General features: G+C 34.9%; 1 protein-coding gene across 5 annotated transcripts in view; it reads left to right on the top strand.

Moving 5' to 3' along the window:
• CADM2 (cell adhesion molecule 2) overlaps positions 1–14864 on the top strand; it is a 691822-nt gene that overhangs the window by 433684 nt on the left and 243274 nt on the right. For 3 of the 5 annotated variants that reach the window (XR_012627403.1, XM_074857868.1, XM_074857852.1), the window contains exon 2: positions 10314–10340. The exons of the other annotated variants lie outside the window; for them this stretch is intronic. Coding sequence is in view for 2 of the 3 variants with exons in the window: in XM_074857868.1 (XP_074713969.1) it covers positions 10314–10340 (27 nt within the window). In the remaining variant the exon portion in view is untranslated. The remainder of the gene's footprint in view (positions 1–10313; positions 10341–14864) is intronic. 5 annotated transcript variants of the gene reach the window in all.

The raw sequence follows: 14864 nt of genomic DNA, 5'->3' as shown, positions 1-14864 counted from the left end.
CCTACAAAAATAATTTCTCATTTACGTGTCTCACCCAAGCTACAAAATGATGTCTTGCTCAGTAAGTCTTGCCAAGGTAACTTTTCACCTTAACAGCACTAGACAGCATCAAATTGGATATTAGTTGACAAAATGGAGTGGCAATGAGTCTTTTCTGTTTCCAGCACTGAAGTCCTTTTCTGTAAAGCCAGATACAATAAAAAAGATAGTACTGAGCCTTATTTTTGGTATGATTATGAATAGCAGATGATAAATTACAGTCAAATATTTGAACATTGGGTGTAATATACAGTCTTAGGTTGCTTGTTTTTTTTTTTTTTCTTACAGTTTACCTGTGTTTCTTGAACTGTCAGAAAAATGTAGAAAAATGGGAGTAAATCCCATGAAAAAAAAAAAAAAATGGAAGAGTTCTGTTTTAATGTTACTTCACTAGTAGCAATATGATCAAGTTGAAAGATTCACTTTAAGTTCCTCATCATCCAAACTGGGTGGAGATGCAATAAATAATTCCTATGGAAAGCAGTGTATAATCTTACCTTGTTTCTGAGAATAAATGACTAAGTATGTATTTGAAACTGAGTCATTTGTGTGTTTAGTGCTACTTCAGCATAAGTTTTATTTTGTTCTTTAGGGGTCTTAATAAAACACCATGGTTGATTTGCTATTACATCTTCACCACTTCCAACATAAAGAGATAAATTATGTTTTTATGTTTTGATTACTGTGTATATAAGTTTAAATATTTTTAATTTGCTTTGATAAATGGAAAATTGCTGAGAAAAATGTTTCATTACTCTTCAGAAAGGAATGTATATTTTTAATATGTATAATATGATCCATTTTTAGTTAAAATAAAGTTCACCAAATACTTACCATCACATACAAATAGCTGTTTTCAGAAGTATTAGATATAGTCCCTCAATTGTGAGGGTATTTTAATGTCTCTAAATTACCCCGTAAGCCTCGCTAGTTCCAAAGGAATCATGTTGCGTAATATTGAAATCTAGTCTAGAAGGTCTCAAAAGGAAGCTACTCTCTAAAAGGTCTCAAGAATAATGTCTATAATGTATCAAGTCAAGACAAGGCGTAAAGCTTTTCAGTGTATTTCCTGACATGACAACTGCAGTGAGTATAAGTGGTGATGAAGAAAATTCTGTGTAGAATTTTTAGTGGCTGAATAAAATCATCACTGAAAAGTCACATCTGAAATTCCCATTCTCCAACTGAAGAAGAGCTCAGATTTAGAACGTATTTACTGACATCCAATTAAACTTAGGAAAATCCTATTGATTGAGCTCTGCACTTAATTTATTACCGCATTTTTTTCATTAGTCTCGTTAGTTACCCAAGTTTGTCTTCTAATGTCTGAGAAAGCCTAAATTTATAATATGTGGTGAATTTTTTAAATTTATTTTTCTGTTCAAGGTCTTAATTCTCTATCCTTTAAGGTTTGTGCTTGTTTCCATGTGCTTCAGTTGCTGTCCCAGTGGCCCTTAATGCATACTTTAACTTTATTAAGAAAACATTTCGTACAGATGATCTATTATGGATGTGATATAACACTTCTTAAACAGAGATCTCATGGACTGTGATATTAAAAAAAAAAAACAAAACAAAAACAAAACAAAAACAAAAAACAAACAAACCAGGGATACTAATGTAATAAAAACCAGTTGCCTTCTCAAAACCTTCTTAGGGTTTGCAGCAGTTGAATTAGTTGTATGTAGAGGTAATATAAGGAGAACCCTAGCTGCTTGTCTGCCTACCTAGCTCCCTGCTCCTTATTACATTTCTGATTTCATGCTGGTTGTGTAAGGGCTTGTTTTCAAATACAGGAACGCTTAAAGCTTTGTGGGTCATCAGAGCTCTGGACTGAGTGGAAAATAATATATATAAGCATAGTAAATTCAGAAAATGTCTATTTATAAAAATGTAGGATAAGCATATACAATTAAAAAAACCCACCAAAAACCTCACATTAGTCGTGAACATCACAGGTTGCTCCTGGATTGAGCAAAACAGACAAGGCATAGTTTGAGGTGTTTTACATGCATTGATTTGCAGATGTCAGAAGAAACAAGCTCACTGCTTACAGCCCATGTGCCCAGTAACAGTTACATGATGACAGCCAATTTGTGCCTAAGTAGTTTGCTAAGTGTATCCAAGTAGGGTCTTTTCCTTTCTACTCTTTCTGGAGACCTGACATAAACACAGAAGCTGGGCAAGTATGTTTGTATGCATGTTTTGCATGATGAACAATTTTGATTGTGTGAGGTGCTGAATGAATATCACAGCTTTTCCAATATTTGGTTTAAGTTTTGAAATAATGGTAAAAGAGATCTGAGAGCAGAACTGAGTACTTTTACCTCTGCCTGACATAACCACAGTTAGAGCCTTGTGGAGTTCTTCATTCTACTACTTCAGAGCTGGCTTTATACATACTTCTTAATACATTGTGTTACCTTGGTAAAATGTAATATGAGAATTGTATTTACTCTTGTTCACAAACTGTATTACTTATTTGCAAGTGAAATTTGTGTGATGTTTTATGGAAACCCAGCTTATGATGAAATTGCTTACTTGCAACTTGCATTGCTTGTGGAAGTTACATGTCCAGCTGTATTATAACATGCATAAAGTTGGCATTTTGGGAGAGGAAAATCATGTTATCTGGATGCCTGTAAGAGGAGCCTTTAGGGCATGATTATACTAATCTTCTAGTTTCAGTATACAGTAATACACTGTGTTATGTGTTTCCAGCTGCTAATGTGAATCAGCTACAGCTGGAATCCTGAACTCTAGTGATGTTTAGATCATCAGATGCTTCTGCTGACCTCCATCATGCCAGTTATAACGAGCATCAAGAACAAAATTAGTATATTTGTAGTCTTCAATATTTTGTGATTACTTTGCATAATAAAAGTCATTGCATGTGATAATCTAGTTGCAGTTTTAAAATATTTAATGTGTTTAGCAGCATAATAGAAAGTTTGAAAGATGCTTACAGTCATTTTAACTTTTCCATTCCAGTATATGAATTGTTTCTCATTAGGGGGATTCAGTAATTACTATTTTACAAATCTATATTCCATTAGAAAAGGAAAGATTCTGAACACTGGAAAATATTCTGTCATTACTGGGCATTGAATGATAGAGTGGAGGGAAAACCAAAATGCTGGAACTGGTGCTCCTTCATCACATTTGCCTTTCAAAGTTTCACCAAGTAAAATATAATTTAATACAGTTCCTAGAGTTGCAACATCCTATACAGAAAAGTCTGCTTTAAAAACAACTTCTCTAAACACTGCTTTTTCTCTCAGAGCACAGTAAACATACAGCAGCTGCTGTTTTGATTTTCTGTTTGTCATTTAGTAACAGAACAGGTGACTATTATTGCCCAGCATGTATGGTCAGTTCCCAGACTTGCTAGATGCAGTAGTGTTTTGTCATTTGGGTCTGCACATTCGCTTACATAGTTTATGTCTGGCTTGCCTACAGGTTTTATAGTTTGTGTGTAGGAGGAACATTAGGTAAGATGGATTAGTTTTGTTAAAAAGTTGCTTATCTATTTTGTTTTTTTTTTTTTTGCTAATTATGGGCTGAATGTAGACACACTGAACACAACTGAAGTCCTTTATGACCTGGTTAATCTTGGATTTCAATGTGTGCTACTGCTGTCAAGACTTATTATATTCTTCAATAGAATAGAAGAAATACAAAAATAATGCAGCACATTATGTAACTTTGAGATAGGTTTGTACTTTATAGTTCAACAGTCAAGTAAGTATTCATGGAATTGGAGGGCTGTGTTAGTATTCAAGATGACCTTAATTAATGGGGGAAATAACTTTAAAGCAACAGAATCTTTCAAAGACAAGGGTGAAGTCCTGTATTCATAAAGAATAAAATAAATGTGTGAAATATGGAGAGGAGGACTGAGGGATCATTGTGGCCTTGAACACAATGTGATGCTGTTCTCTTAGAGCCAAGTGCTGTTTTTGAGTGCACAGCCAATGGGCTAGGTGGAAGGCATCGTAAGTAATTATTTCACTTTGTACTAGTACCACTTTAGCTGGGTATCTTGCCTGATTTGAGATCAATATAGATAAATTGTTGAAAATCCAGGAAAAAAAAAGGACAGACAATAAAGAGGAAGTTGGAAAACATATATTAAGAAAGTGGAAGAACATGATTGTTTAGGCACAGAAGAGAAATAGTAAGTCTTTAAATTTGCAAAGGGTTGCACTGAAGAAGTATATGTTCTGGTTTTATTTATATCCGTTGAAGGTATGAGAAGGGTTAAGTAATTAGGATAGTCTCCTGCATATGATGGTTAGATTATATGTCAGGAAAACAATTTGACATTGAGAGGACAACTGTGCACTAAAACAGATTTACCTGGAGAACTTTTGAAGTCAGTGTCATCAAAAGTTTTAACAATATGTTAGACAATCTGTTAGGAGAGGTCCATGCTGCTTTAAACCCAGAGGATGCAGTAGTTGACCCCTTCATAATCCCTCCAAATTTGCATTTTTCTCCCCTTTTCAATTATATCTTCAAGAATATGTTTTATGTTTTAAGAGAAAAAAAATATTGCGAATCTCTACATAGATGCATAGTCCCTAGCATATAGCATATATTCAACATGTATTAATTTTATACACATTTAATTTTATAGTTGTGATAAAAGAAATTAAATTAATTTTTTTCATGGAAAATCACATACTTTTTTTGCATACCCAGTTCATTTGTAGTTTTTCTCTAAAACCCTGAAGGGAAAAAAGTATGAAAATCTCAGAACCCAAAAGGTTCTTGGTTTTTTGAAGATTAATCAATAAGTTTAGTAAGTGAAATATCTCTTTCTGAGGTAAATTACCTGATGTCATCTTAGGAATTTATGTTATGGATAGAATGATGCAAAGATAGAATAAATAATAGAAGGTCGTATGTTTGAATTCCATGTGCATGATCGCACAGATCTTTAATAGTTATACAGATAAAGAGGTCAAGACTTATCTAGGAATTATATGCATTCTGATTATATCTGTAAATGCCACTGAACGATATTGTAGAAATCTCCATGAGAAGAGTGTGCAGAACTGACTTATAAAAAGAATATTCACTATGAAATGCAAAGGTATATCAATAGAGGCAGTCAGATGAGAGGTCAGAAAATCAGAAGGAAACAAACTTAGCCATGAGGATGTATCTAGGTTTTTTGAACTGTATCCTAATCTAAAAGAACTCCTAAGGTCCCATGTTTCTCTGTCATCTGTTGGCAGCAACGTCTTTCTGAATGCAGGAGATTCAAAATCCCACTAAGAATATCAGGTGATGATGGTGGTTTCTTTCTCCTTCAGTGGCTTTTGGAAAATGGTGCTGTTGAAAAGGAGGTGGTGAACCATGCTGCATTACAGCACATACTGGTATCTTTGCTTTAAATTGCGTCTCTTAGTCTACAAGAGCCTAATAATTTACATTATTCTCTGGAGAAAATGATCCTGCTAAGCCTTCTGTCACACAGAGCAGCTCTTCCAGTCCAAGAATCAGAGCTGGCAATTAGGTGACCTAAATGACCAGTGATAATCCATCACTTTATCCAAAGGAAAAAAATGCAGTTGTCACCATCATCATCATAAAATTAAAAAGAAAATTCTAAGTTTAAGTAGTCTAAAAATAACTCATTTTCTTTTGAAAATTAGAAACCTGCATTATATGTTGGGAGTGGTGGGGAGAGGGGTTGGTTTGGGTTTGGGGTTTTGGGGGGGTTATGTATGTTTCTTCTTTGATAATTTTTAGTATTCTATGGTTGCAAAATGTTTTAAGACTAGAGTAAAAATACAGATGAATAAATATGTCCATCCTATAGACTGTTGATGTCTTAATGTTTTATTGAAGATTAGAGGACCTCCATATTTGCTGGAACTGTAGGTTACTGTATTCAGGAGAAAATCAATGCTATGTGCTTTATGAGTGTGACTTTCATCTTGTTTCTTTTCTTGAAAAGACCTGTTTAGTCACTATAACATTTAAATATTGTACTCTAGCTGTGTTCTTAGTACATGTAATAGGTGAAATGAGAACAAGGCACTGACCTCAAACCTTTCACTTTTTGTTTTTTCTTTGTCCTTATTTTCTGAAATAAAAGGCTAGGTAAGCTGGACATCTGGAGGAAATACATTTTCCCTTTTTTATTTTTATTGAGCTATTGAAGTAACTGGAAGGACATGTTTTTTTTCCAAAGACAAAAGACAAAACCCCAAATCGAATAATAAATCACATATAAGAGAAAAATAAAATAAATGCTATATCAAATCTGTCTAAAAATGTCCACAAAATTGAACAGCGTAGAGACAGCTGAGTGTGGAGAAAATATTGAACAACTTGTAGCCACCATTTATCAAAGAATGTAATTTAACAATTTTGGCATACAAAAAGCAAGAAGTCAGAAAGATATATCACAGAAAAATAAAGCACAATATATTACTGATATTTGAGAGCAAGGGTATATTACAGTTTTTGAAATTTGAATCCAGCTTTTTTTACATTCAGGCAATTATTTTAAAAAATATTGTTTCAGCAGCCCAGCTACAGCAGAAATGCTTTTCTGATTTAAAAATGCCCTAAAAACCTTAGTTCTATGAAAATTAACTGCCCTGATTCAGGACTTGGCACTATTGTCATCTCCTTTCCAGATCCCTCACAGTGGACTCCTCTGAGATCTCTGACCTTGACTTCTTGCTGCTCTGTGATCCCCTCAGTCCCAGACCTTTCCCTAGCAGCCAACCCTTGTGTTTTGCATGTGCTGTGACCATAAGAGTCTTCAGAAAATAACATACTGTTTAATCTTGATAGAACTAAGGTTTAATAGAAGAGCTTTTTCTTCCTCAGTCTTACCTAGAAATCTAGTAGCACTGTCATCCCTTTCAGCCTGACTTTTGAGAATATGGTCTTTCTTCCCTCTTCGTCTGTCTTCTCTGATCTTTAAAATCTTCCCTAAATTCCAATAAAGGTCAGACTTTTCTGTAGTATGCTTCCCTATCCAAAATCAATTTCCTAGGAAAGACAAGGCAGAGTAACAAAAGAAAAATGCCCTTGTAAATGTGTTCTGTTTTTTAAAGAAAACCCTGAACATGGGAAATACCAGAGGTCACTACCTTTCCTTTATATCCATTTCCTGACTGGCTTGTTAATTTAGCTAAATAAAGTAAGTGTTAGCCAAGTACAGTAAATTCCAGTTTTCAGATTACATTGTACCCATAAATTATTACTGGGCAGTCTTAATCCATTTTAATTGTATTACAAAAGTTTCAAATCAGTGTCCTACAAGTATACTACTTGGAGAAGTGAGAGACTCACTGCCTCTAAAAGAGCTTGTTTCTTTAGTCAGCAAGCAAGGAAGTCTAGGTGGGGAAAAAGAGAATGTGTTATGTGAAATGCAGAGAATCAACTGACTTGCTGAAGACTTAAAGCAAATATAGATCCTTTGACTGTAATGTTGTTTGTTGAAACCCACAGGTCTTTTGTCACTGACTTCAGAGTTATCCCATATCTGGTGCTCTAACCAAGAGATCAGCATACCTCTGATAAATTTTATTCTTGATGATGCTCGTTTGAAACATTTATCTATGCTTGCCTCCTCCTATGACTTTTCATGTACTAATAAGAAGAGGCGGATAAAAGTTTTCAAACATATTGAATATAGGTTGAAAATTGTCTTCTCTTTACACAGAGTGACAAGGAGAGCAAAGAGGGAAGAGAGAAAAATTCTTTCACCTTTGGAAAAAGAAATACCGACCTCAATGATAACAATGAAAGGGAATTTTCCCTCATGCTAGGTGTCAAAAAGATGGGTCATTGATGGAAACAACTCCAGCTAGTTCCGTTCACTAGGCAGAATTATATTTTGAAAGACCATTTTCAGCTAATTTGGCTGTTGTGCAGTTTGAACTTTACGAATTGACTTGTAATTGGAACATGCTGTCAATGGAAAAACATACAAGTATTGAACATGACATTTTTAAGAAGGTTACTGTCATCTAGTTCTCTATTAGTGGATTTGCAGAGAGTTATAATTGGTCTAACAAGCTTAGTAACCTGTCCTACTTCCAATTATAATGTACAACCTCATTTATATCTTTTCTTTATTTACTGATACATGAGAGGTAATAATTCTCTGTCTGATGATTGTGCTTCAAAATAAAGCTGTCTAATCACAGAATGGTTGGATTCTTTTAATATACATGTATATATGAAACCATATACATAGATTAATATATATATGTACCCATACACATAGATCATATACAATTTATATATGCATATATGTGTGCATATATATTTATTCTGAATAATTCAAGTATATAGATATTTTTTCATATACATATTTATATCTCTCTCTCTATCTTTTATTCTGAATTATTAATGTAACTATAAAGTCTCCTGGTGCTTTTAAATTACCAGGGGGGCATGTTTCCTCCAGACTTTTGTTAAGTTTAAACAATTATTCTAGCTCAAAGTGATAATGTGTTCATGCAGATGTACTTCTCAGGACTGAAAAAGAAGGGGAAGCATAAGAAAGCGAACAGGTTGATGAACTCAGTGCATTCATTATCAACTTATATTTGCATGAAGGAGAAACTGTTCACTTATTGTAAAATTAGAATGGCACCATTAATTTTGTTTACTACACAAGCAATTTCTAGTGCATGTAAGATTTACTGGCTGTTTTGCAGGTGAGTATGTCTTGTTAAACAGCCTTATGGAAAGAGCCCTGCAGAAGCATCTGCATTTGTTGGAGCTCCCCAAAGCAGAGCTACTCTGTAGAGTAATGCTGATTTCAGACATCATGGGACTGCTTTTTTTTTTTTTTATTTTGTTTTCACTACCAGGAGAATGATGGCAATGCAGAATGGTACATCTAGAAGTATAGGAGGGATCAGGGAAGGAATTTTAAAAAAAGGAAAATTAAAAAAAAAAAAAAAAAAAAAAAAACAAAAAACAACAAACAACAAAGAACAAAATTAGAGAATTGATATTTTTGGATGCATTCATAAAGTTAAAAGTTTTTTTTTTTCAACAGTTTCTTCATATATGGCAACTTGGCCTTCACTGCCATGCTCTCCTTACTTGTCTTAGTAAAGACTGATCAGTGAGACAGCAGACCAGGAAAAAAAAAAAAAAGAAAAAGAAAAAAAAACTCCAAACAAACAAAAAAACCTAACTTAAAGCCTTTAGGTGTGAACAAGAGAAGCAAAGAAAGCAGAATGGGGATTTGGTCTTTCTTCTTTTTTTTCCTGTCTTTTGGTCACAAGTGTAGCTGCCTTTGAACTGTTAGTGTAATTCTGCCTTAGAAGAAGGACTAGTAGAAGAGGAATTATGTGTTGGGTTTTTTTTTCTGACGCACCTTTTTTTCTTGAAGGAATGCCTTTTCAGAGTGCACTTGAGAGTTTAAAGAGTTTTGGATAGTATCTTTTATGTAATTTTCATTCTGGGTTCTGATTATTGTATATTGTCAACATTATCCATGAGCCTCAGAAAACAGAAAATAATGATTCTGTTGATTTTGGTGGCAGGGCAGATGTTAGCAGAACATTTTAAGCTCCTATTATTGTTTTTGTGACCCTGTTGTGCCTTTAGAACTAATAGTGTGAAACTATGTTGCTTCAGGAGACTCAAGGAAAGCTGTAGTGTCTGCTCCTTTTTCTCTGACTTTGAACACTGATCACTGTTAAAATATTGTCTGCTCCTTTTGCTGTGCTTGCTCCATCAGGGTGCAAGAAGAATCTGAAGATATAGGCTTCAATAAAGAAAAACAGTGATCATATAGCATAGATTATAACTAATTGGAGTACCTGCAGTTTAACTAATGTTTGTTTGCATCAGCCACACAGGAGAATGTTGTTTGAAGAAACAGGAGCAAGGGAATGATGTAAGATTTAGGTACTTCAGAATGTACTTTTGGCAAGGCAAATCGTGCTGTAAGTTTTAGAATTCACAGATGTGTGTACATATGCTCTCACTTACTTGTGATTAATGGTCCATGATTTTTCTGCATTCCTTGACATGCTTTTTGAGTGTGTTTTGTGATATATTTTCTAAATTCTCAACACGGGTTTTCTGACAGAATCATAGATCTGAACTATCTCATAGTACTGCAGTGTCTCAAATAAATAGGTCAAATAATCCTAGAAACAGTGTTTGTTAGCTTTGAATCAATAGTGATAAAGTTTCTCTGTATTTTTACTTGCTCAAACATCTGTCTAATCTATCTCTGTTCTCTTGTTCTTGTGCAATCTTTTCCTTGCTTCCAGTGGCTGCTACAAAGAACAAAGCTAGAGGTGAGTTTCTGCCTGCACTTCTTCAATTTGCATTGCATGGTTCTGCAGCCCACATATTTTCTCACAAGGCTTTTTCTGCATCTCAAAACCGAGAAAAATATTTTCAGGTCTTATGGTATAATAGATTACTTTTTTACAGTTTTTTAATTGCCCCTAAGCATAGACTATTTTCATTGTTTATCAGTCATCACTACTCATACTGTATTTTGTTAATTGTTTTAATTTAGGAAGTTTTTAGGAAGAAGATGAAACCAAGTGCATTGTGGTTAGATTTCTGCCTTGCATTATAGTAATGTAGGGATATTGATGGCATTTTAATCAAAATGAAGATATTACATAAAAATGCTCATAAATATGTAAATGTAATTTATATTTTCTATCTTTAGACATACTCATAAATATCTGAACAGTGAACAATGAACATAAGTGTCTCCTAAACATTCCCTGTCTTTTCACACTAGTATAAAATGATCATCACTGTTTCTGATAGCATACCAATCTATAGAGAGGCATACTATAATCTCTGACTTCAGAGCAGCAAGGTGATTGTCACAAATCAGGTGACAAAGAAGTAAACCTTTCAGAACTAATCATGTAAGGTCAGCTGTGCCTTAAACCATTTTCTGAATTTCAGTGAAGCAGTGATGTAGCAAATGTAACCTGAATGGTGTGTTTTTACTTGCATATACATATAAATGTATGCATACATGTGTATGTGTATATATATATGTCTGTGTGTACATTAGGAACATATATTTTCATAGAAAATCCTTAAAATATGTTTTATTAAAATTTATCTAACATTTCTGGTAAATAAATTTGAGTTGTCTGATAATTAAACATCAGATTTTAAGGTAAATATTTATGCTTGGTTACATGTAGTTTAGAAGTTAGGAACTCTCATTCACGGTGTTTGTTAAGTTCAATTATATACATTGTCTGGCTTGAAGATGTAGAACAATAATAATAATCAAGGAAAACACATCCAACTGATGGTATTTATGTATTTGAATGATTAAATCAGTAATTGAATTACAGCTCAGGTTTTTTAAAACCCTTGCATGGCTTTTCACAAAGTCTTTTTCCGGAAACTTTGCATGCATTGGATTTCATGAGTGAGAGGAGTGGATGAAGTCAAACTGACATATTTGTCTATGCATGCTATGAAGTTTGCTTTACTCTTTTCTGTACTGTCATGTACTTGGCTGTAATGCTGCGTAAGTGTGGTCAACAATTTAAGACTTTCTTAATCAATGAAAATAACAAAACCAAAACACATCCACGGAAGCAAATTTTCAGCACAGATACGCATAATCTCATCAGTATTCAGCGATTACTTCATGTACCCATATATTGCCATTCAAACAGAAACTGCCCTGAAGGCACAGGAATTATAAAATGAGTCAGAATTACTCATGGGCCCCACTCATCTGGGAACATTAACGCACCCTTATTTCAGAAGTGCATATGCATATTGAATAAACAGCTGAAACTATATATAGTAAACGGGGTTTGACACTGTGATAAGAGAAAAATCTCATAATCTGTAGCTACACGTTATCTTTGGAGGTCTCTTGCTCAGTTGCGCAGTGCCTTCAACAAGTCATCAGCTTTTCCTTTGGTGCTAAACAGCCCTGTGATGAAGGTACCCAGTATCCACAAGGAATTCAGTCCTACAATAGTTCTGTCTTTTACTAAAAGAACAGGACCCATCTTGTAATTTCCTCTGGTGGAAAACATAAAATAGCTGACATTTTACTGCTTTTCATATTGCTTTGTCCAAGCAGTAAAGAAGGATCTGTTCCACCTTTTGAAGTACAACACTTAACTGGCAAGCAGTTGTATAATACAGAATTAGGAACAGCAACTCACAACCGAGGGAATGGTTTGCTGCAGGAGGAGTTTCTCTTTTGGCATTTATCTCCCTGAAATCCAGCACTCGTACATCTGTGCTTCATATCTTCATATTTTCTTCCTGAAGGGAAATCTGTGCTGCCATTTTCAGCAAGGTGAAGTTGACGCTCATGACTTCCCTGAGATCTGAGGGTTCCAGAACACGTTAGTAGCTGATATTGTATGGGATCACCTGTCTTGAAATTTTGTTTGCACTTTGTTAGCATGAGACAACTCCTCTTGGTCTCCAACTTCCCTCCCACTCCTTGTGGGATTGTCTATAAGTAGACCATTAGAGACCTTGTTCTCAAACATTGCATTCAATGCTTTTTCCTTAAGTGTTTTCTCAGACTTTGTTGAAGGCTGTTTGTATTAAGTGGTTTAAAGCAGCTGTTGAACTCTCTAGTTTACCCTTACTTTGTGGCACTTAGAATCAATTTAGGTTGGAAGGTTGTCTGGTCTGCGGGTCAGCTGGACCTAGCCACCACATAAGTAAGACCCACTTCGATCTGGTTGCTCAGAGTCTTTCAGTCAAATAGAAGTATCTCAAGGGTCAGAGATTCCACAGCACCAGGTTAGATTTGTGCTATCGTTGCTTTATTTTACCATTGGTTTCCTTATTTCTTTTTTATGCTTTCCATTACCTAGAAGAAACTGCATGAAAATTTTTGGTGGTCTCCAGAAAGGGTAAATACTTGGATTTTGCATAGAAGGAAGGATCTTGCTTTGGACTAACTTGGGCAGATGCTGCCACAGGACACTCATGCTTGGACAGAATACTTGTGACATTTCCAAGAAGTCTAGTTCAGAAGGATTTGAAAGAGTAAGGGGTAAAATTAAACATGAAAATGATCATTGATTGCACTGAATTTGATGAAGCAGAAATCAAAGATGCCACCTGAAAATCTCAGACTATCTGACTAGAATTGCTTCACTGCATGAATATTTTAAGGACTTTTCCTTAAGGCACCAGATGAGATTTGTTCAACTTGAGCTCTATAAATGAGCATTTCCTCTATCAAAGAACCAGTGTGAAGACCTCTTGACCTCTTAGGAAGGGTTGTGACTTTTTGGTGACAATATAGTTGCAGATCTCTTCTGGCAGCAGTTAACAATGGTTTCCAGGCTCAGTGGTCTTATCAGAGCTGCTAATGACATGTCAGTTTTCAGTCAGCAGGTGAAAGAGAGAGGCCAAGTGTCTTCATTCAAATGTAATTAGTTGAGGAATGGAGTTCTGCGCTCCCATATTTTCACTTCTCTGATACACTCTGTGTCAGCTGCTATTAAAAAGTTATTTCCAGAGCTGCCCCGCTAACCTTATGCAGTTAGACACTTGACTTTATATAACCCTTCAAAATTTAAATTGGAATTTCTGATTTTTTTTGGTATTGGGAATGGTGTGGATGAATATGACAACTTCCTATTAAAAAAAAAAAATTATATGTATATAAAGGCCATCTGCTGTTGCAGGAGGAGAAAGCAAGTCCTCCAGAAAGATCTCTTATCGCTTGCCTGTTGAGAAGTACAACATTCCTTCCTGTTCCTAAGATTCCAGAGGCCCACAGATTAGAAAGAGTGAAATTCCCAACAAGATTCCCAAGTCCCAGGAAGAGAATTTTTGAACAGAGAAGGGTGTAACTGCCTTAACATTGCAGGATTCATACTATCCAATCTATGTGAAGCCATTGTAGATTGGTAGCTATTTCTGCCATGCTCCTTTCCCCCATTTTAGCTACATATGAAGTTCTATTTTTAATTTTCCTTATCTTATATTCACATCATAGTCCCACTGCTTCTCAGAATGAAGTACTACTGTACTATCCACTCAGCCTAACTATACACAATGCTATAGTTACTCTCCAAAACTGTTGTAAAAGCTGCACTTCCGTGGGCTCAATGGACTGTCCTATTGACAGGAGATACATTCAAACTTTCTTCTGACTTAAATCGGCATATTTAAGTACTGTAAATGTCTCTATCTCATTTGCCTCACAAATTTGATATTAACAGTACTATTTTCCGTAACTCATTGGATATCCAGGAGATTTTGGAGAGGTGTCTTTTTCTTGATTTGTATTGCATCTGTGTCCCAGATAAATTGTCTTTATTTCTGAGTTCCATGGAGAAACACTTTTTTCTTTCAGCCATCTCTTCTACAAATGCAGAGGTATGTTGTTTCACTAGTTAAAGCATACATCTCAATCTCTAATATAAATCATCATAGGAGTTGATACACTGTCTAAATGCAGCTTATACAAGAGGCAAAGATCACTCTGGAGTTTATTCACTTGATTTATTTTGTTTGTTCTCATTATGTCAATGAAATTGGTATCAGCTTATTTGAAGTTTAAATCAGGAGGTATCGTGTGAAGAATGTTGTACAAACATACTCTGTTATTGCCTGAATAGTTGTACAATGACTCATGTTCTCTTTTAGTTAGGAATCAATTTGTTTCTCAAGACTTCACCAGATCTTCATCAATGGTCAGGTTCTACCCAGCCATCTCCTTGATTTCCTTACAGCATGTGATAAAAGTTTATTGCATTGCTCCACATAAGTATTTGTCATCTTGGTAAATAATAGGTTTAATTCATCCCATTGTTTTGACTGAAAACCAGACAAACCAGAAT

Source organism: Strix uralensis, chromosome 2 (genome assembly GCF_047716275.1).
Source record: "Strix uralensis isolate ZFMK-TIS-50842 chromosome 2, bStrUra1, whole genome shotgun sequence".
In the NCBI taxonomy this organism is placed as follows: Eukaryota; Metazoa; Chordata; class Aves; order Strigiformes; family Strigidae; genus Strix; species Strix uralensis.
The sequence above is the reverse complement of the archived record's forward strand: the minus strand, read 5'-3'. Positions and strand labels throughout refer to the sequence as shown.